The 20949-nt window shown below is 44.6% G+C and overlaps 1 protein-coding gene and 2 long non-coding RNA genes across 8 annotated transcripts in view; 1 reads left to right on the top strand and 2 right to left on the bottom strand.

The window, feature by feature from the left end:
* IQCA1 (IQ motif containing with AAA domain 1) overlaps positions 1-20949 on the top strand; it is a 101068-nt gene that overhangs the window by 6937 nt on the left and 73182 nt on the right. For 5 of the 6 annotated variants that reach the window (XR_010368915.1, XM_064433505.1, XM_064433504.1 and 2 more), the window contains 4 exons: positions 3779-4103; positions 7066-7179; positions 9480-9665; positions 10381-10452. Coding sequence is in view for 5 of the 6 variants with exons in the window: in XM_064433505.1 (XP_064289575.1) it covers positions 3779-4103; positions 7066-7179; positions 9480-9665; positions 10381-10452 (697 nt within the window). In the remaining variant the exon portion in view is untranslated. The remainder of the gene's footprint in view (positions 1-3778; positions 4104-7065; positions 7180-9479; positions 9666-10380; positions 10453-20949) is intronic. The other variant, XM_064433507.1, reaches the window with a different exon arrangement.
* On the bottom strand, positions 7118-11210 carry LOC135308501 (uncharacterized). Its single transcript, XR_010368917.1, has 3 exons — positions 10249-11210; positions 9907-10030; positions 7118-8848 (listed from the first exon to the last, which is right to left on the bottom strand). It is a non-coding gene; the product is annotated as an uncharacterized LOC135308501 (long non-coding RNA).
* LOC135308500 (uncharacterized) lies at positions 14187-19739 on the bottom strand. Its single transcript, XR_010368916.1, has 4 exons — positions 19301-19739; positions 17513-17579; positions 15096-15194; positions 14187-14981 (listed from the first exon to the last, which is right to left on the bottom strand). It is a non-coding gene; the product is annotated as an uncharacterized LOC135308500 (long non-coding RNA).

The following is a 20949-nucleotide window of genomic DNA, read 5'->3' as shown; positions in this document are numbered from 1 at the left end:
ACAAAGGTGACCTCACTGATGCCAGATTCTTCCCCTGACTCAGGAGCGGCCTGAGGGACAGTCTGCATGCTCAGCACAAACCCTTCCAAGGGGGACATGCTTCAGCCTTAAAACCAGCCCAACACCAGTGAGCAGGCTCACCTCAGCTGGACTCAAAACCAACAGGGTTTTCCAAGGGTTAGGAGAGATGGGTCAGGCAAACATGCAGACTTAGAGTGCCCTACAATACTAAAACAAGGCATGTACAATTTGGCAGGATTTTAAACATCTCTTTTTAACTTCAGCAGGAGAAAAACCCTGTGTTGTTAAGCGTCACTCTAAATAAGGAGAGCAGGCTTTATTTTGAGCAATAAAAGTGAGATTTGAGCTGGCAATCAGGCTATGGGCAAAAGAAATTTTTAAGCCCATGTTTTAGTCTCTGTTTGTACTTTGTGGGAGTGAAGAGAAAGGACATCAGTGAGGAGTTAAAGCTCTGACCTTCTCTCCAAGCTGTGAGCTGCCAGAAATCACTCTGGGGACTCTGGAGTTCAGTCACTTGATGTGCTTCTTCCTCATCCCATTACAGCATTGCTTATTTTCCCCGTAACACCCCTATTTAGGAGTTGCTATGACAATTTGTAGCATTACTTACAGTGCTGTGTGCACAGAGAGATCAAGAGACAGCTTTCTTTCCCAAGATTTTATTTTCTTAAGCCTTGAATTAGAAAGTTAGGCTCATTACCTGCACTAATAGGTGAGTTAGAGCCTGTAATCCAATCTAAATCTGATGGAATATCCTTGGACACAGACACAGCTGAGAACAGAACAGAGCCTACAAGGTGGCCCAGTAACAGTAAATAAAAACCCCAGTGCATTCAAAGCTACATTGTCTTTCCCCTGCAGCGTGTGGAAGCAATTTTGAGGGAGTTCACAACTTAATGCAAAGGGACACTGAGCAAAAATTCCAGTAGGGACTTTGGGATCACACAGTGCCTGATTCACAGGCAAGGAGAGGCAGTGCTCTCCTTTGCTTTTAAGGCATAACTTTGAAGTTACTCCTCCTGACTACCCCTGAGCACGTTTGTCTCTAAAGCTGAAGGGCTCCTCTGCTTCACAGCAGTTCTGCCAAGTCCCCAAAAGGAGCTCTAAGCACCAGGCACATCTCACCCTTCAGACTAGTCCAGATGGGCTCACATTTGGGCACCAGTAAAACCTGGAATAACCATTTTAATCCCTTTTTGGGGATGTGTCCTCTAGTTTTTAATCAGGGTGAAGCAGTGCAACACTTAAATCAGATTTCTGCTTGGCCTGTCTAGTATATGATGTACCCATCCCTAAGAAACGTGGGGATCAGGTCCCCAGGGTGTCAGTGACCCTGAACACATCGGCTACAAATTTATCACTTTCACATCCACCTTTTCCTTCAGCACTTCATTTTCCAGTGGGCCCACCCTTTCTTTTGCCCTCACGTACCCAAAACGCCGCTGTTGCAAAAGCCACCATCATCCCATAATATCCATAGTCTTAACATCTGACCCCCAGCAACCGTGCCTGCAATCATCCCTGTGCTTATCTGATAAACTAATGCTTTATGGAAGCAATTATGTCCTGTCTGCAGTGCCTCATGGTAACATCCTCCTGCCCCCTCCTGTCCTCCCTCCACCAGCCATTCCCAATATGAAAAGAAACTGGATATTAGCTGGCTCAGCAGGAGGAGCCACTTGACATTCCTCAGTCAGAGGAGGCAGAGAGGAGATTATTGTAAATCGGTCACTTCTCGTGCGGAGTCTCCCTGCAGTAACCTGCACGGGAAAGGCTCCAGCCCCAGCATCCGCAGGGCTCATAAATCAGCTGGATGGCTCTGGGGACACCCCACAGGGCTGGGCTTCCTCAGAGGTTGACAAGCTGTGCCCTATCCGTGAGAAATCGTACAAGGTGCGCAGGACACCGCGCCGTTTCCTCCCGCGCTGGAAAACCCGCGTGCCTCACATCCTTCCGTGTCCTGGCTGCAGCCCATGCTGGCCTTGCTTGGCCCCATCTCCTCCCTTCTGCCGCGTTTATTCTGTTTATCTCCTGCACCTGGGTTAATTGCTGCAATTGACTGATACGGCTGGTGAAGTGGGATGTAAATGAAGGAGGAAAAAAGGGAAGGGGAAAGACCTGGGTGGGCTGCAGAAGCATTAGGAAAAGCAAGGCCAGCTGCATCCTGCAGAAAGCCAGGTCAGCTGAAGTGTATCATACGCCCTTTAGAACGTTAATGGTGCAAATTCAATAGCGGGGTTTGGGTTTGTTGTGTTTTTGCTGACTGCACGGGGGAGTCCCACAGCCCTGTCATCACCCAGGGCGTGCAGGGCACCCCACGCTCCTGGCACACGAGGGCTGGAGCTTGTCCTGTCCCACCCCACGCGTCCCTCTGGCAGTGCAAGCCTTGGGTCACTCTGACCTCCAAGACTGGGAGTGATAAGATCAGCTCACAGAGCTCCAGCATTTATTGTCATGCACAAACAATGCTAACATCTGTCCAGCTTTCAGGTCAGGATAAATAAACCAACACTCCCTCAGTGCAAGGTCTGCTCTCAAAGCTCATCTGAGAAAGGCAGCTCTCATTTTGCCGTTCTCATCCCTCTTTGAGAAGCCCTAGGATCAGCAACTTGGTTCAGCAAGGATGGGTCTAGATTGCACCATTGAGGCCTTGATTCCTAGGATTAAGGAGCAAGTCAGCTGTCCCTGTTTCCATAGCCACTGTTTTCCCCTCAGCAGGACAATGTGAATGAACTGGTTTTCTCCCAACACAACCAAGTCTCAGTGCAGAAGGAATTTCCTTGCTCTGTTCCTAGAGAGGCATTTTCAAAGATGTAGGATTTTGTAACACTTATCACTGCCAAGAGTCTCCATCTGGCAAAAGAGAACAGGACCTAAAAGTGTCTTCACTGCCACAGATGTTATTAACACCTTTCCATGACAAACCTGCTGTTTGAGCCCTTCTCTGAATAAAAACCTCATGGCTTGTTTCTTGCTCCTTTAGGCTCATCCCCTAGGACATTCTGATCTGCTTTTCCCATGAAAAGCCACTGACAGCCAGTCCATGCTCACCTCAGAACTCCACCTATTCCTACCAAAACTACCAAGTGAGCAGCTTTACTGCTCCTGGAAATGGAGATGGCCTGAGGTGACAGCTTCCATGCCACATAATCCCACTGCCACCAGACCAGACATTTAGCAATTCCTTGGAGTGCAACAGTTGCTACCATAGAAATAAATCAAATTATTTTCCTTACCTCACGTTTGAATTAGAGCCCACAGTTCCACTCCAGCATTGGCACCAACCCCACCCTTACCCTGAAGTTAACTCTGAGCAACCACTTCAGAAAGGCAGAACAGGTTTAGAAACATGAATTGGTCCTCATCCCAAAAGTGCAGAGCCTCAAATAGTCCTTCCCCTATTAAAAGGCATTGGAGGGAGACACCTTTTCAATTAAACTATCTTCTCAATTAGCACAGCTGAATAAAACTCCTAGCACTGTTGGGGGTTGTAACTTCAAGCACTTGGAGGATGCTTCAAGCCTTTTAGAATGAAGCTGGAAAGCTTTAAACTTTTAAGATTGTTTTAATAAAACAAACCCAGAAACTTCTGCTAATAGTTTGCAAAATACTTTGTAGTTAAAATGTTCCTTGTAAATGTAATGGCTGACACTTCCAGGCTTGCTCTGTGAGAAATCCACACCCACAGAGCATGTTGCTGTGTGCTCACTCCTGCTTTCATGTCAGGCTGACACAAAATTCCCCTCTTTCCAACCAGCACTTACATCCAGATATGGGCAGACACCCAGAGAGAGCTGGACACCATGCTCCAGAGAGAGAGAGAGGAGTTCCTCCAGCCCGAGGAGGACCCCGAGAAAGCGATGAAGATGTTGGCCACTGCCTACGTCCAATACCTGGACATCTTGCGGAAGCTGGAGGAGGCCCACGACCATCTCATCCACCAGCAGAAGCGGGCGGCGGTTCGGCAGGCACTGGACGGGGTCATGGGCCGCATCCTGGAGATCAAGAGGGAGATGGTGGCCCTGGAGAACTCCGAGTGCCACTCCATGGCTGGCGTCCTGACGGAGCTGCAGCGTGTCCCGGTAGGGCTGCCTCCACTGGGAGATGATTCATGGGAAAGATGGGTTCTGGTCGTAGGGGTTTTATTTTAACCCAGCCTGCTGCCTCTCTGGGGTCACCAGGAAACTTCCAAGTTTTTCACACCCCACACAAGTGAACTTCCATGCAGAGGGCAGGGAAAGGGTGACACATGGTCTGAGGGTGATCACAAATGATTTCAGGGTTCTGGGACATTTAGTGGGGGATTCTGGGGCACAAGTTATTTTCTCGTGAGACTTCCAATCAAAAGCAGCACTATTGAAAGAAGCAGATGGCTCCCCAGCTGGTAGCATCACCATCATTTTGAGGGTTTTGACAGTGGAATGGTCTGTGCAGTGCCAGGAGTGCTGGCATCAGATGGCACCCATCTTTCTCAGAAGAGAGGGGAGTCTTTGCCTGGGAGCAGGGAGGTGGCACCAGATGACCCTTTGTGGTCCCTTTCAATTTGACCCATTCCATGATTCCATATTACAACATGAATTTGTATTCATAGAATCCCAGAATGGTTTGGGGTGAAAAGGACCTCGAAGCCCATCCAGTGCCACCCCCTGCCATGGGCAGGGACACCCTCCACTATCCCAGGTTGCTCCAAGCACCATCCAGCCTGGCCTTGGACACTTCCAGGGATCCAGGGGCAGCCACAGCTTCCCTGGGCACCCTGTGCCAGGGCCTGTCCACCCTCCCAGGGAGGAATTCTTTCCCAATATCCCATCTAAACCTACTCTCTGTCAGTAATAACTTCACAGCTTTGCTGTTAAGTGTCAGGAGCTTGACTCTGCCGGATTTTAATGTGGGGTGAGATAGAAAATGGGCCACTGATAAGTGGAGTCCACTGCAGCCTGCCCTTCGTGGCACGCTGAAATCAGCACCGTGAAAATGACAATGAGGCCGGGTGTCGAAGCTGTGCTTTCAAAGCTGCAGGAAAAATGAGCTGGCAAAGAGGGTTACTTCTCTCGCAGACAGCTCCATCTATTGTCGCATTCAGGTACCGCTGCTGTGCTAAAACCAGCTGAAATTCCTGCTCTTTTAGGATGGCAGCTCCGAGATAAATCGCCCGGTATCCTTATGGCATCACTCTGAGATCTGCATCTTGTTCCTGTTTGCACATCTGTAAATTTAGGAGAGGATTTGCCAGGGATTTCCACAGCCCTTTACCTTCAACATTAAGCACTGTTTTAAACTATTTTAAACACATCTCCAGGGAAAGCAATCTTTCAAATCATATTTTAAAATCCTTAGCACTGCTGTTTTCATGACTCAGCAGTAAATCCATCTGCAGCAAAAAGTTGGCAAGTCTGAAGAGTCATGCCTGACATCTCTTCAAAAACAAGCATAAATTCAAATTCCTGCACCACACCTTAATTTTAAGAGGGCATAACATACCTACCTACCACAAAAGAAATCAATCATTGAGGAGATTTCAGGCTTTTTCAAAGAAAACATTTTCCATACTAGATAAGAATATGGATTTATGGGGTGTTCTTTTTAATAAAATATTAAAATATTCTTGGTAACAGAACCAAATTATTAGACAAATAACTCCTGTTTCTCAAAGGATCTGCCCGGAAGGGATATCTCCAGTCATTCCTTTCCCTTTATTATCAGTGCTAAAATCCTGCAGGATTGAAGGCAGAGGACACAACATTTTATATCTTATGTGATGATATTGCCTATTTTGTACTGTGTCACTGCAAGGCCAAGCTTTCCTACTTCTCCAGTTCTGTACCTCGTGTTTTTGTGCAGTTGCCTTCCAACATCCAGTCACTCAATTTCCTGGGGTAATTGTGAAGGTATTTGGATCCATAAATCCCATGTGGAGCTGGGAGTGGCTAAAAAGCCACAAATTTGACTAAAGGTTAAACATCCCAAGGCTGACTTTTCAGTGCTGGGCCCCAAAAAGAGACTGTGAAGAGAAGCAGGCTCCCCACCCCTTCCAGCCCTGGCACTGGGGCTTTGATCTCCTTTTTCCAGTCAGTAAAAGTCACAATCCAGGATCACTTGGAAGTAAAGGCCAGGTGAGGCATCAGAGATACTCCTACACTGACTCTGCTCCCTGGCAGCCTAGAAATCCTCTCATCTTCCAGGAGGGTGTCCAGACAAACCCTTGATTTCTTATACCTCCAGGTTTTAATCCACCCAGAGTGATTTGCATTCAGAGTACAGCATATAATAATTTCCATCAAATACCAAGGGTTGTTGGAAGGTGCAAACAGGGAGCTTAGCAAGACAAATATTTAGAAATTTTATCAGACCAGACCTCTGCACTGATAAAATCACCAGGGATAAGCACAGCCTGACTTGGAAGCTTTCTTGTGGTGGGAATGTCCCTCAGTGTGCAGCTGAGGGAGTGGGGAATGAAATTGGGAGAAATGTAAATCAGTTACATCTTTTTAATTACAGAAATTAGTAAAGACAGGCACTTCTGGTAATGTCTGATTTTAAGAAGTGTCTGAGATACCACAGTCACAGGCAGACAATTTGTCTACAGCTCAAAATACCTTTAAAAAACTCTAGAATTATGCTTTGGTTCCTTATAATAGTAAAAAAAAACTGGCAAGAGAAGAGATCTATTTTTCATGTTGATTAAAACAAGAAGTGGGATGATCACACAACCAAAGATATTCAGCTTGCTGGAAATCATGTTTAAATTTCTAGCAACCCTGCCAGATATTTTAGCAATTTGATAATATAATTGAGCCATTATAAGAAGAAAGATTTCTGGGCTCACATGCTTCACAAACTGGGTTGATTTATTTGTTTTTGTTGAATTAGGTCTAAAGTAATTGAAAAATAACAGCAGCTGTTACAAAGGTCAAATTCCCCAATTCTCAAAAAAATATTCAACAACCTCTGTCCTTATTTTATTGCTTTTTAGAGGTGTTCAATTAATCAGTAATGTGATTTAAATACAGTCCTAAAAAGCATCTTGTGACTTTCTTCCTCCAGGAAGACATAGAAATACCCATCCCAAAGTATTTCATTAAAGAAAACCTGGGAATCCTGCAGGACAGGGAGAAATACCTGCAGGAGATTTTGCTGAATGCTGGTTTGCTAGAACAGGTAAGTGTACCCCACACCTACATATTGTGTTTGGTTTGTTTAGTTCACAGCCACATGTGTCTGAACACGAGACACTGAAGTGAGAAGTGCTTTTACAGCAGTGAGGAAGTAAAAGTGTGTTTACAGATAAGGCACGAGCAGAAAGAAACCTTAGATTTCCCTGTCAAACAGCATCCAGTCACATCTCAAGGCTGGGTAAGACTGGAATGATCCTACTGTATGTGAGTGTCAGAAAGCAGCACTTTGGCCAAGTCAGTGCTTTATTTGTCTGACTAACCCTCATCATGTAATTAGTCCTCCTGATGCCTTGTGAAGGCTGACCTAGAACAGAGGCTAGATGGAGTTAAAGAATAAAGCAGGGATTTGTTAAAAGGATTTCCTCAGTGGATCCACCTTGGGCAGCACAAGAGCCCAGCCAGGGCTGCACCCAGGATGGACCAAAATGGTCACAAAATGGACAACTGGTCACAGGGTCTCTCACTTTTATGAGTTCTGCTCCATTTACATATTGGAGTTTAATTGTCCAATTACAGTTTTAGCCCATGCAGTCCCATCCTTCTTGTCTTTCTCTCTTCAGTCCATGTTGTTTGTGCTCTTGGGCCTGAGATTTGGATCATTTGTCCTTGTTCCCCAGCTAGAGAAGGAATTGTTTTGTCTCCCTACTCTGTGCAGAGAGTTCACCATCCCCTCATATGCAGCCCAGACCCACACACTAAAGCAGCACAGAATGTGAAAAATATAAAAGCTAAAACCTGAGGCATCTCTACTGAAACCAAGCTGTCCTGGGCCAGGATTCCTCACTGGAGCAGGCAGAACTCAGAGTTCAGGTCAGCACAACTGTTGGCATTCACTTGTTTATAACCTCTGAACAATGAGTGCCATTTCCCCTGTGCAGCTACAGAGCTGCAGCTGCTGGGAGGAGCAGAAAACTGAGTTTTGGCAGAGCAAAAGTCATTGCAGACAAGTACACGAGTGCTGCAATGAAGGCTGCTCTGGGTTTGATATACTTTTGACCTTTTGGGAGGGGCATGTTGACCCCTGAAGTAAACAACTGTGCCTGCATGCCTGGACAACTTGGATTCATGGATGTTGTAGCCATAAGAGACAGTGCTGATGGCCCACTTAGTCACACTGCTGCCCTGAACTCTCCAGCAGTGATTGTGCCTGTTGATCCCAAAAAGTAACAGAGGGAAAGTCCCCAGGGATGGAAGCAGCCCCAGGCAGACTGCAGAGACAGAGCACAGGCTTCCCTGCTGGAGGCCTTGCTGGGCAGCTGCAGAGCTCCCCTGTTTGAGTTCTCTGCTCTCCTGATCTTGCTCTGGGGAGATCCTGTTTCAGCACAGTTTATCCTGGAACCTTTTTGCTTCCCAGAGTTCTGCTCTTGCACCTTTCCAGCGTGGCATCCATTAGGGATGAGGTTGTCTGGTGAGCAGCCAGCTCAGCCAGAGCACCAGGCTCTGACAGGGTCCAGGCCCTACAGGGAGCCAGGGGATTCAATAAACAGCAATAAAATCACCTCACCCCGTGCAAATCCAGTGTCCTGTGCTGCACTTCCAGCTCACTCACCACTGGGATTGCTGCAGGGCTGTCAGCACTTCTGCGCCTCGTCCTCTCAGGAAATCCTGGCTGCTGTGTAACCAACTGGAGCTCTGCAGTGTCCGTGGCACTGCTGTTAGGAGCAATCCAACATAAATCAAAACCAGTGGAGTTCATCTCAGGAATCTGCTCTGCACATGGTTTATGTGATTCTGTTCAGGAAATCTATTCTGTGAAACTGTCCTAGAAAGCCCTGCTGAAATGAAGACCCATGCAATATAAATACAATAATTAAGTATGAGCTGCCTCAGTTGGGAGATGAACATCAGGAAAGGACACTAATTCAGCTTTTCCATAGGGAGCCTGAGGGTTCTCAGGAGTGAGAAGGGGGAGTCCCTTCTATTCTGATCCATTTTTCCCCTCTGACTCAGGACAGCCCCTCCTTCCATTTTCATCGAAAGAACTGTGATCCCAGCAGCACCTCCAGAAACCAACCCTTCAGAAAACGACAGGAAAACATTCCACAGCCTAAGAAATTCTCCTTTTAGAAGGACAAAGCCCCATGGTTGTGTCTTTCTGCTCAAATCAAGTTCAGCAGGACTTCATGACCACTGTGGCTTCCCGGCAAAGCAGCTTTTCCACCTCACACATCAACAGGAGTGTCTGATCTTTGTTTCCTAAGATATCATCTTCTAACTGAGGCAGGCAATTTACAAAACACAACTTTCCTTTGCTGATTCTCTTTTTTGGCTGTGCTGTTGAAGGAGCCTGTCACAGGGATGACACTTGAGGAGGGCATTAGAGTGATCCAGGTGGCAGAACGGGCTCGCCAGGGCCGCGCTCGAGCAGCGTTCATGAGGAGAATTTACTTTGAAGAGAAAAGGCAAAGTAAAAAAGAGGAGCTACAGATGGGTAAAAGTCCAGATGATGCTGCCACTTGCATTCAAAAGGTGAGTTTCTTGTGTAGCAGCAATTCTGGCAAAGCCAAATGACAATGTTTTGGTCAGGAGAGTAGCTGTAGGCAGAAACACAGCTCACACGATGGGAAGCTTTCTGAAATGATCCTTCTTAGGGTGTTCAGCAAGGTGAAATACATCATTTAAACCACTTAAAAAAACAAGATAGGACCCCAGATGTAAGATCAATGGAACCAGTCCTGCACTGGCAATGCAGGATGACTTTGTAATTTACACGTTGTTTTTCCATTCTGATTTTTATGACCTCAGTTGCTCTTTCTGGCCTCCTCTTGGAATTCAGTGCATCTCTGAATTCGTGCCTTTTTCTGTGATCTCCAGGGGAAGAGTTCATCCCATATCTAGAAAAAAGGACAGAGGGAGGTCAGTGCTAAATTCCACAAAGAGTTCTTGCACATGAATAATTCAGACAATTCAGCCTCATGAGAGCAGGAGATCAGCCTAAATCTTATGTCTGAACTTCATGAAGCAGTGAGAGTTTTTAGAAGCCACTCAGAGCAGCACGAGGGGATAACAAACCTCAAAATTTGTTTAAAAAAAGAAAATAGCAGATGGCAACCTGTTAAAAAGCAATAGTTTCAATGGTATATTGTGCCTTTCCTTCCTCTATTTGTTTTTTCCTGTGTCTGCCCCAGAAAAGGAAGCTGTACCAAGGCCCATTTATCTCATCAGAGTTTTGTTTACAATCCAGGTCTGGCGTGGGCACAGCCAGCGCAAGAAAACAGAGAGGCTGAGAGAGGAGGAAATGATATTTCTGGGCATGGTAAGTGGGGCTGTGCCTCCAGAACACAAAATGCCACACTCTGTTTGTTCTTAGGCTTTTATCATTCAGCCCAAGAGGAGAAATTAATTAATATGATTCCTCCTCTTTTAAAAGGAGTCTCCAAGGAATACAGAACTCAGCTGAAATGATAAATGGCACAGGAGTAGCACAATTTGTCTTCTGCTGAATGGGTTTGTGCTGTCCATACATTCTCCAATGTGTGTGGCAGATGTGGAAACTGCCTGTGGAGAATTTGCCCTGGGTTCCAGGGAATTTGACCTAGGCATGATCAGCAAGAAAATTTTATTAAGCAGCTTTACAGTCCTGATTTCAAGAGTGGTGAGCTGTCTTATGTCTGGAGTAGAATTCATGAAGGTTGGAAAAGCCCTCTAAAATCATCAAGTCCAAGCATTAACCCAGCACTGGCAAGCCCACCCCTAACCCATGTCCCCAAGTGCAACATCCACACATTTTTTGAGCACTTCCAGGGATAGTCACTCTACCACTTAACTGGGCAGCCTGTTCCAATGCTTGACAGCCCTTACAGTGGGCTGAAATAATTAATTTTTCCTAATATCCAATTAAACTGAAGAAGCAAAATCCTCTTCTCCTACCCTTTTGCAAGCCACTGCCTGTGTATGTCAAGAGCAAGGAAGAGAAACCTAAGAACTGGCATGTTAATCCATCAATATTTCTCTAAGTCCGTATAAAAATAATCAAAATCTTCCTTGCATCACACTGCAGAGGCACAGGGAAGTGAACAGCTGCCCATGGTCACTTAAATTGCAAGGCATGAAAGAAAAAAATCATAGCATCCTTTCCACAAGGAATCCGTGCCTTCCACCCCCTTCCTTGTAACAAACACCCCAAAAATAGGATAAATTCTTTACTGTTGACCTTTTTTTTGCCCCCTCCAAGTTTTTGGAGGCACTAAAAAGTGTCAGACCTCACCCAAGTCCAGCTGCAGCAGCACTGTTGGATTAAGTTTTTTTTTTTAATTTAGAGATGGGGTAACTGAGAGATGTTTTAAAAACTTTTATTTTTAGCTTTATGTGAAGGCTGAGATAATACAGATGTATAATTTGTTATTATTACTGGAAGCTAATTATTTCTTAGTTGTAATACATTATAAGTGTATTCTTCTACCAGATGTAAAAAATTTTCTACAAATTCATTTTTCACATAGCACAGCCCTTGTACCAAGCTCTAGTAAAGTTCTAGTAAAGCAGTAGCACATCACAGAAACATCCAGCACTGCTCTGTATTTGTTAGGTTTATTTATGTTTCCATGTTCTACAGTTCTTAAGTGATTAATTTATAAACTAATAATTTAATTTTTATTTAAAACATGCTTTCTGCTTTTCCCAGGCAGTTTGGGGGATTTTCTTGCCCAGCAATGAAATTGCCCTTAGCTGCTTTATGGGGTTCTGAAAACTGATTGTGCCTAGAGATTGCATCTCACATCAGTTAAAAATACCATTAATACCTTACCTTTAGGAAGGAAAATGTACATTTACCTAAGCTTTGCCATGTTAAATAGAGGTAACACCTTGGGAATTACTGCCTTGAGTATCTGCTGGTCTCCAACAGCTAAACAGATCCTTGGGTGCCAATTCTACCTCTGTTTAAGACAAAATTCCCAAAGATTTTAATTAGTGCAGATCTAAATACTTGAGAAGTACTGAAAATGAGTTAGAAAGGGCACCTTTTGCAGAACAAGGATTGTTTCCTGCCAAATCCCATGACATTTCTGTCAAGTCCTTAGGAAGGAAATCTAAATCTGGCATCAGTTATCTGAGGGTTCACAGCCAAGCCCTCATTTCATGGTGGCCAGTGTGGGAGGAACTGGAAACTAGCATGTGAACAGCCTGGTTTATGGGGAGCATAATGTAATCTATATCATCAGAGGGATGAAGGGAATTAAAACCAAACACATTGAGTGCATTCAGTTCCTGACCTCCATTTAAAAGCAAGAGAATTGATGTTTGCTCCTCTGCACTCTGACTCATTGCTCTTTATCAAGTTTATAATCAAAGCATGTGAGGAAAAAAATGATAACTCTGAATAAAATTTTTTAAAATCCTGTTCTTCTTTCCAGGGTTTTTGTATTCCCTTTTCCTTTCCATGCTGCATTCCCTTCCCTGGTCTCCAAAGGAAGCAGACATTGGTTCACACTGATAGATAGGCAGGGAGCTCCAAAGGTCAAGTCCCTTTGATGTATGATCACGTCAGCCCTCTAAAAAATGACCACAGATCTTCATGTGTAAATATGTTGAATTTGCTTTTCTAATGCTGCACGACTTAGATAAATTAGAAGACCCAACCATCCATTACTCCAAGTCCATCCCAAAGGAGACTCGACTTTTGTTGCAATAAATATAAATTCTCTTATAATTAGGGCTTTTTTAAAAAAAGTCTGTGTTACTTTCAGACAAAGACTGCTTTGCACAAAAAGCTGATCCATCTGAAGTTCTGTGTAAAAGATTTCTGGGGAAATTCAATTGTGTTGGCCTAAAAAATAGGAAAATAAGTGTGAAACCCAAGAATTGTCCAGTCTTTTGCTTAATTCAGTGTTATTTTCTTTACTCTCTACTTGCTTCACAAAAAAATTATGTACCTTTTCTGGAACTCGATTCTATTTCATCTTTTGCTTGATGACAGAGAACAAGCCTATGGTGGAGAGATTTTTCTTGGCTCAAAAATAAAGCCTCATTATTATTATTATTGTTATTTATTAAAGCCTAATTGCAGAAACAGCATGATCCCCTCAGCACTCATTCTCCAAAGCCCCGATAAATCACACTTTGCAGTCCCAGTTTAATTTGTGAAGAGAAGCAAGCCTCCTAAGAGCACATATATCTTGATAACTGTATCCTGAGCTGCTTCCTGATCTTCCTCACATTCCTGCCACAGGGCTGTTTACTGCCAGCTCCAGCACGACCACCAGAACCACTGCTCCAGGCACGGGGTTGTGTTTAAACCACACTGCTGTGGCAAGAAAACACATTGAGCTGTCTGAAAACACAGACGTGCTGTCTGGGCAAACCTGCCTTTCCTTGCTCTGTTTTACCCTCCCAGCTCAATTTAACACACCAGGTTTTTAAATTGCCCTGTTTTTCTGGCATTTATGGATTCCCTGTCACTGAAAGCCCTGTTCAGAGGTTGTGATTGTTGAGTTTTGCTGCAGAGCTCAGTGCAGCTGGCTGTGTGACCTGGCTTTTGGCAGCAGCTGTGTCTCAGGGTGGTGCAGAACAGCCTGAGCCTGGTCCTGGATCCCCTCTCAGCACTCTCCTGCAGGAAGTTGTACTTTTAATCTCAGAGCACAGGCTACTGGAAAGAGGAAAGGCTGGGTTTAACCTAAAACATTAGGATAAACAGTTTGCCATCAGACTGATTTATGAGAGGGTAGGAGGATGCTGGGGACTGGAGGAACAGTTGGTTTAAAGCAATTAAGTGGGAAGAACACAAAGCCAGTGAGTGCCCAGGTGGCCAAGGGCACCTGGGCTGTCACAGGGCTAATGTGGCCAGCAGGAGCAGGGACAGGATGCCTCCCCTGGGCTGGGCACTGATGAGGCTGTTATTTTCTTTATTCTCTACTTGCTTCACAAAAAATGTATGTATCTTTTCTGGAATTTGATTCTATTTCATCTTTTTCTTGATGATGGAGAACAAGCCCATGCTGTGTCCAGTTCTGCTTTCTTCTTCTCAAAATATTCTGGAATTCAGACCAAAAACTTCCAGTCAATGCTTTGATAAATCCTCTGCTGTGTCTGGATGAGTTAAAGTTTGCCACGTGCCTTATTTTGTCAGGATGTTCCAATGTTGGCAAGTAAAAGTTGTTATTGGACCTCCTGAGAATTTTGTTATTTCTGCACCACCCAGAGTAAGTCAAACTACTTTCCCTAAACCTGCTGAGCAGGAATTAGAGGAGTCCAGGAAAAAGCAATACAAGACAAAAGAAAGACAAGTCCCTCTCTTCACCTGCAGTGCTCTGATGCATTTTCCCCCAAGCCTCTTCTCCCTGGGCTGACTCAGAGCAGCCCCTCCTTCCGTTTTCACCAGAAGAACTGCAATCCCAGCAGCACATCCAGAAACCCATCCCTTCTGAAAAGTAAACATTCCATTGCTTAAGGAATTCTCCTTTTAGCAGGACAAAGCCTCATAGTTCTTTCTGTCTTTTTTCTCAAATGGATACAGTTCAGCAGGATGCATGTGTCACCGGAGCATCAAGTTTTCCTCACCACACCAGATCCAGATTCTCCTAAAGGTCCTCAGAGAAACACATCTCCCAGAATATCAGACTTCTAACACATTGCAGGACAAGCCAAACTCCAGTTTAGGGTCTCCCAGCTGTGAATTTACCTTTACAGAACTCTATCCTGAGGTTCCAGCTCTTCCCAAAGAGTTGGAGGTGCAACACCTGCTGCTCTGTGATTCTCCTACATGGCATTTCCAGCATCCTTCCTTCCTCCTTATCCAAGGCCTGCCTGGATGGGGTGTGGAGCACCCTGGGCTAGTGCAAGGTGTCCCTTGATGAAACAAGATGATCTTTAAGATCCCTTTCAACCCAAACCATTCCATGATCCTTTTCACATGAAAGGATCTGTGTGGTGTTAAATAAAAAGCTGTTTTCTCCTTCTTACCTCTTTTAAACATACCCAAATTTAGGCATGTTGTCTTGGTTAGCGCTTTATTTATATCTGAGAAAACAGTCTGCCAAACATTCCTCCTTCTCTGAATTCCTGATAAATATAATTCATTTCATCCAGTCAGAAAAAAATTAGCATTTCCCAGAATAGATTTCTGTGTAAACATTATAGACTATGGCTAAATAAATATTATACAGGATTTAACAAACTACAAACTCCATTGAGTAAAATTTAAAATATTTCATCAGCTCTTGAGAGTGGGCAGCTACAGGAATGGTGCAGATCAGGCCTGGTTTTGCCAAGTTTAAGATTAAAATGACTTTTGCTTGCCTGGGTGTCAGCACAAAGTCCTCTGTTATTTCACATCTCAGCAGTGATAACTAATCTGTCCTGTTTTTAATAGAAATTTTAAGCCTGCTTATTTTTGAAACAGAAAGACTCTGGGAAGAAAAAATGCTACATAATTTGCCTTTCATTGGCTGCAGTCATACTAACAATGAAATCACTGCATTTCAGAGCCCAAAACATGCTTGCCATGTTTAGTCAAGTTTAACAGCATGCCCAGGTATCATATCAGAAATAAACAAAACCCAAATTATGTAAACTCATCTGGTTCTGCCTGTAAACCTTTTGTCCACTTCAAATTGTCTTTATCTTCCTAAAAGGTGTTACATGTAAATATATTTCTAAATATGTATGATCTGAATCTCCAAACCAAGCATTTTCAGTATTTTTTTAGCAAGGCCTCCTACTACAAATGCTTTGTTTGAATGCATATGACAATTACTTTAATTGGCAAAGCCATTGGAGTGAGTCAGAGAGTAGGGAAGCTTTAATGAATGCAATATATTTTGCTTACTTGTTCCTTTTTTTTTGTGCCTAATTTAGGAATTCAGCCATATAATTGATGTGGCTATCACCATTTGTGTACTGTGGAACCTCTATTAATACAATTTTCATTTGGGGGGTTGGAACTGGATGGGCTTTAAGGTGCTTCCAACCCAAACCATTCCATGATTTTATGATTCACAAGATAAGAGACCTCTTTAAAAATCTATTCTTCCCTCAGCCAGACAAATTATGGTGAGGAAATAAAGCAAGGACACAGCTCAATCCTATAGCAAACTTTTAAATGCAGTCTGGATCACAGTTCAAAATTCAGCAGAATCGTATCATAGAATCACAGAATGATTTGGGTTGGAAGAGACCTTAAAGATGATCTCATTCCACCCCTTGCCATGGGCAGGGACACCTTCCACCTGAAGAATAAGAGTTTTAAGTAGAGAACAAGACCCCAACTGCCCTGACATAAATGATTTTAGTCTACATGCCTGTGTAATCCAAATGTATTAAAAAATAATAATAATTTCACTTTGACTACTGGTTAAACTAAGTGACTATTACAACTACTTTAAAAATACTTGGAAATAAAGCTTCTCCTCCAGAGAAGCAAACTGCAAATGTACTGAAAAAAGTGCTACACAATTGGTCCATCTTTTGAAATCTTACCATTAGGGGCGATGCTGGCTGTGGCAGAACATTTCCTGAAGCCCCATAAAACCACAGAGCATGTGCTTCAGCTCTGCTGTTCCAGGCCTATGACAAGAATCTGTCCTAAATTAAGTACCCAGTAATAAAAGCTGCAGTAAATCTACTCTCAGGCATAATAGGGACGTTGGCCTTCCGAAGTGGAGGGAAATGAAATGTATTTATTTCACTGCCAGCGAGCCTCTTGCCCTCCTGATGGAACAATTGAGGAGCACTTAGTTCCACAGCAGGGCCTCCTCCTCCTCCTCCTCCTCTGTGAGGAAGAGCAGCCCCAAGCATGCTCAGCCAGCCTGCACACCTCCAAGTGCTTCATGATGAACAGTAAGGCTCTGCTGGGGGGCTGACTCAGCACCAAGGCAGGGCTTTCCAGCCAGGAAAGGGATCCGAGTGAGCAAAGCCCGAGGTGGGAAGGGAAAACAGACACGGTTCTGTGGAACCACGGAGTGCTTTGGTTGATTGGGCCTCAAAGCCCATCCAGTGTCACCCCTGCCATGGGCAGGGACACTTTCCACTAGCCCAGGGTGCTCCAAGCCCTGTCCAGCCTGGCCTTGGGCACTCACAGGGATCCAGGGGCAGCCACAGCTGCTCTGGGCACCCTGTGCCAGGGCCTGCCCACCTCCCAGGGACAAATTCCTCCCATCTAATCCCATTCTCTATCAGTTTGAACCCATTCCCCCTTGTCCTGTCATTAAAGGCCCTCTCCAGCTTCCTTGTAACCCCTTCAGATACTGGAGGGGGTCTGAGGTTTCCACACAAGCTTCTCTTCTCCGTGCTGAGCATCCCCATCTCCCTCACCCTGTGTCCAAATAGGAGGCTCTCCAGTCCCCTTATCACCCACATGGTCCTTCACCCCACTGACTCACCTGGGAGCTGTAGGAAATATCTTCTCCCTTCTACTGGTGCATCATCCCCTTCCCTGAAACCTAAATTCTTTTGGGGAACGAGTAAAGAACAGAACAGAAGAATCTTAGCAGCACACTCGTGACTGATGAGTTGGAATAAAATTCTCTTTTAGACAAATGTCCATTTTGCCTTATTAATTTAAACAAGGATTTTAAAGACAAAGCCCATCAAACATTAGATAAGCCTTTTAAGTTAATGGACCATGTAGTCCTATTTTCCCACAAACTCAGGAATCTTCATAATATGTCCTATTTTTACAGCAACATCAATTATTAATATGTATACTTTTGCTGACAGAGGACCACACTAAAAATGTGAGTTTCGTTATCCAGTTCTGGGTCATTAACTGTGAAAAGCTTGTAAATATAATGGTTTATTCACATGGGAAGCCTTCATTAAGATGCATTATTCTACAACTGATGTGGCAGCATTGCATTATCAAGTTCACTGTCTCCATCTAATATTTGTAATTTGTTTCTAAATGAGTTGCTGTTTGTAGGGCAAGTTAACAAATTTGAATTTCACATGGCCAGAGAAATTTCTTAAAGATGGGAAAATGCTTCTTCCCCCAAGGAAAAGCTATTTATTAGCATCTTCCTGGAGAATGCCTCCCTTTGATTCAGAAGCAGGAACATTAGAGGCGCTGAGAGAAGAGATGTTAGAAATAAATTGGCTTTTGTCTTCCTTCCATGCACATCAGAGGGCTATGGAAGTACAGTCAGGATAACTTCAAAGCTCCATAAGAGCCATGTGAAAACATGGAAAGCTCTTCCATGATGCTGCAAGGCACAGGTCACAGGCTGGCCAGCAGGGATTCCAGCATTCCTGCTGGAGCTGTTGGAATTCATGCTCCCTCTTGGCACTCTCCAGCCATTTCACTTCCTATTCCCTCTTGCATCTTCAGATGGCCAAAGCTTTTTCAGACCTATTTTCTTCTGAGTTGTGCTCATTGGCAAGAGAACAGAACCTCCAGCAGGGCTTTGGAGAGATTCTGTCTCCTTTTGAAGGCCCAAGAGCACCTGAAGGTGAACACAAGGCACACAGTTGTGCAGCTGGCTCCTCATTCCTGACAGAGGGTTTGGAATGTGTTAAACTCTGAAGCTGGTGAGGTTTAGGGTGACACATACTTCTGTGATTAGGTCAAGAACACTGTGGACAAAATAAAACAAGTTTAACAGAGCAGCTTTCTTCAGCTGCAAAGCTGGACGGTTTCACCTATGCTATTCATAGCTTGTTTTCCTTTTTAAGTGTTTTAATAGTCTAAAACATTTTATATCATCATTTACTTGACAGAAGAAAAGCATTTTCTATGAAAATTCCTTACAAATGGTAGAGAACTGACAGTTCCATCCTCTGGACATCTTGTTACATCTCTTCAGCAGCTCCCGCTGCCCCAGTGTCCATATTTAGGTTATGTTCTAAATTCCCTTCCACACTTAGTTTTGTCTAGTTCCTCTTCTTATTCCCTCCCTCCTTTATCAATTCATTCACTTCCTTGAGCATCCACATGCTTGGATCAATTCTTATAGTCCAAGGAAGCTGTTTTTAAGATAGTCCCCATTTCACTTAGCCCACGTACACATAAATTCTTTTGATGCCTCCTCATCCTTGTTTTCCTCAAGTCCATTCAATTTTTGTTTACATGACTGTATTGATTTCCAAGTGACAGAACAGAAAGCCAAGCCAGCTGTACATTCACCTGTGCTGTTTTATTTAAAAACCAAGTGCCCGTGGCATGATGTACTCACTGCCAGCCAGTGCTTTCCTCCTCGTTCTCCTCTCCAGAACAGGAGCCAGCCTTGGCTTCCTGACACCTCCTGCTCTTCCCTCATGGACAGGGCACACTGTGTAAGTGCCACATCAGCCAGCCCTGAGTCCTTCAGGCCTCATTTCTCACAGCCAGCTGTGCTCCTCATGTCCTGCTCCCATCACAGCTGGAGCATGTTATTGCCAAATAAGAAATGAGGAGGAGTGGGGGGAAGAGGAGAATACAGCCTTATCAACTTCTGTTCTCTTTCATGCTTGTTCTTTAGGGAAATACTGAAGGTGAATGGCTGGTCTTGTTCTAGAAGTAATTCTCATTTTGTCTGTTTTCTTGTAGTAAGACAGACTGTGGAAAATAAAATAAAAATACAACAGAGCTTCTCATAAGCTGTTCTACAGGTTTATGTCTGTACCTCAGCCTTGGTGCTGAGTACAGCTGATAAACTCCTGTTAGCAGATGTATTGATAACTGAATGGTTCTCAGACAGGGAGCTGCACAAATATTTACCCAGGGCTCAGCTGGGTTTTGCCAACCAGAACATATCCCATGGCCTTGTTTTTATCTGTATCTGAGCCAGCTGGTTCAGGGCTACCTGGGCTGTGTCCACAGCAGCTTCTTGACTCTGGGCTCAAGTGTAGATATAGGCTGTAGCAATTCTCTTTTTGAGATAAGACTTTGCTACTGCTGGTCTTACAATGGCACCTCCTGTTTGCCACTTCAAACAGCTCTTACCTCGTCTGGCTTTGGGGCTGCTGAAAGGGAGACTAAATAAACTCACAGTGGGACAAGCTGGTCACGCAAGACTCCCTCAAGATGCAGTGGAGAGCAGCTCAGAGGAGCTGCAAAGCTTCTGGGATGGCAGGGAGGAGCTCTGCTACCTGTGCTGCTGCTGCTCCCCACCTTGCTCTGGTCCCTCTGCCCTTGCTGTGGCACTGGCCCTCAGCTGCTCCTTGGCTGGCTGATCCACCTGGTTATAGTGGGAAATTAGTAACTTGAGGAGGTGGGAGGAGAGGAAAAGACAAAAGGGATTATTTTTCACTTTTTAGGGAGCTGAACTGGTTCACTACAGGGTCAGGTGAGTGCCAGGGCCTGAGCAGAAGGGAGGGATCATGCACCCAGCAGTTCAGGTGGTGCAGGAGCTGACCCTTCCCTGCTCACCTGGTGACATTTCACCTTTAAAGGTGCAGGCTGTGCTGGAGAGGAGCCTGTCTCTCTCCATCAGCCACACATGAGCCTCCCTAAAGCTGCAGGCATCCTCATGCCCATCTGCTGGCAATTTCTCAGGAATTCCCTGAGGATTGCTGAAGGGAGACAAACAGAGGAGTTGGTTTTGGATCTCAGTCTGGAAAGCAGGCCTCGTGGGGGCTCCTCTGGTTTCCAAAGGAGCCCCTGAGAGAGCAGCATCACATCTGGCTGTCCTGGGCTTTGTTTAACATCAGCAAGGCAGACAATGGTGAAATACAAATAAACACTGCCAATAGTAGCTGTGTTATACTCATAAATAGGTGCTGGTAAGGGGGAAGATTGGAAACACTCAACTTCCCTGAAAACTGGGAATTGAGCAGAGGTAACATCTCGGGGTAAAAGGCAGCACTTGGGGTCACATATTCAGGGAGGGAACATGTGCAGCCA

Source organism: Passer domesticus, chromosome 10 (assembly GCF_036417665.1).
Source record: "Passer domesticus isolate bPasDom1 chromosome 10, bPasDom1.hap1, whole genome shotgun sequence".
Taxonomy (NCBI): domain Eukaryota; kingdom Metazoa; phylum Chordata; class Aves; order Passeriformes; family Passeridae; genus Passer; species Passer domesticus.
The sequence above is the reverse complement of the archived record's forward strand: the minus strand, read 5'-3'. Positions and strand labels throughout refer to the sequence as shown.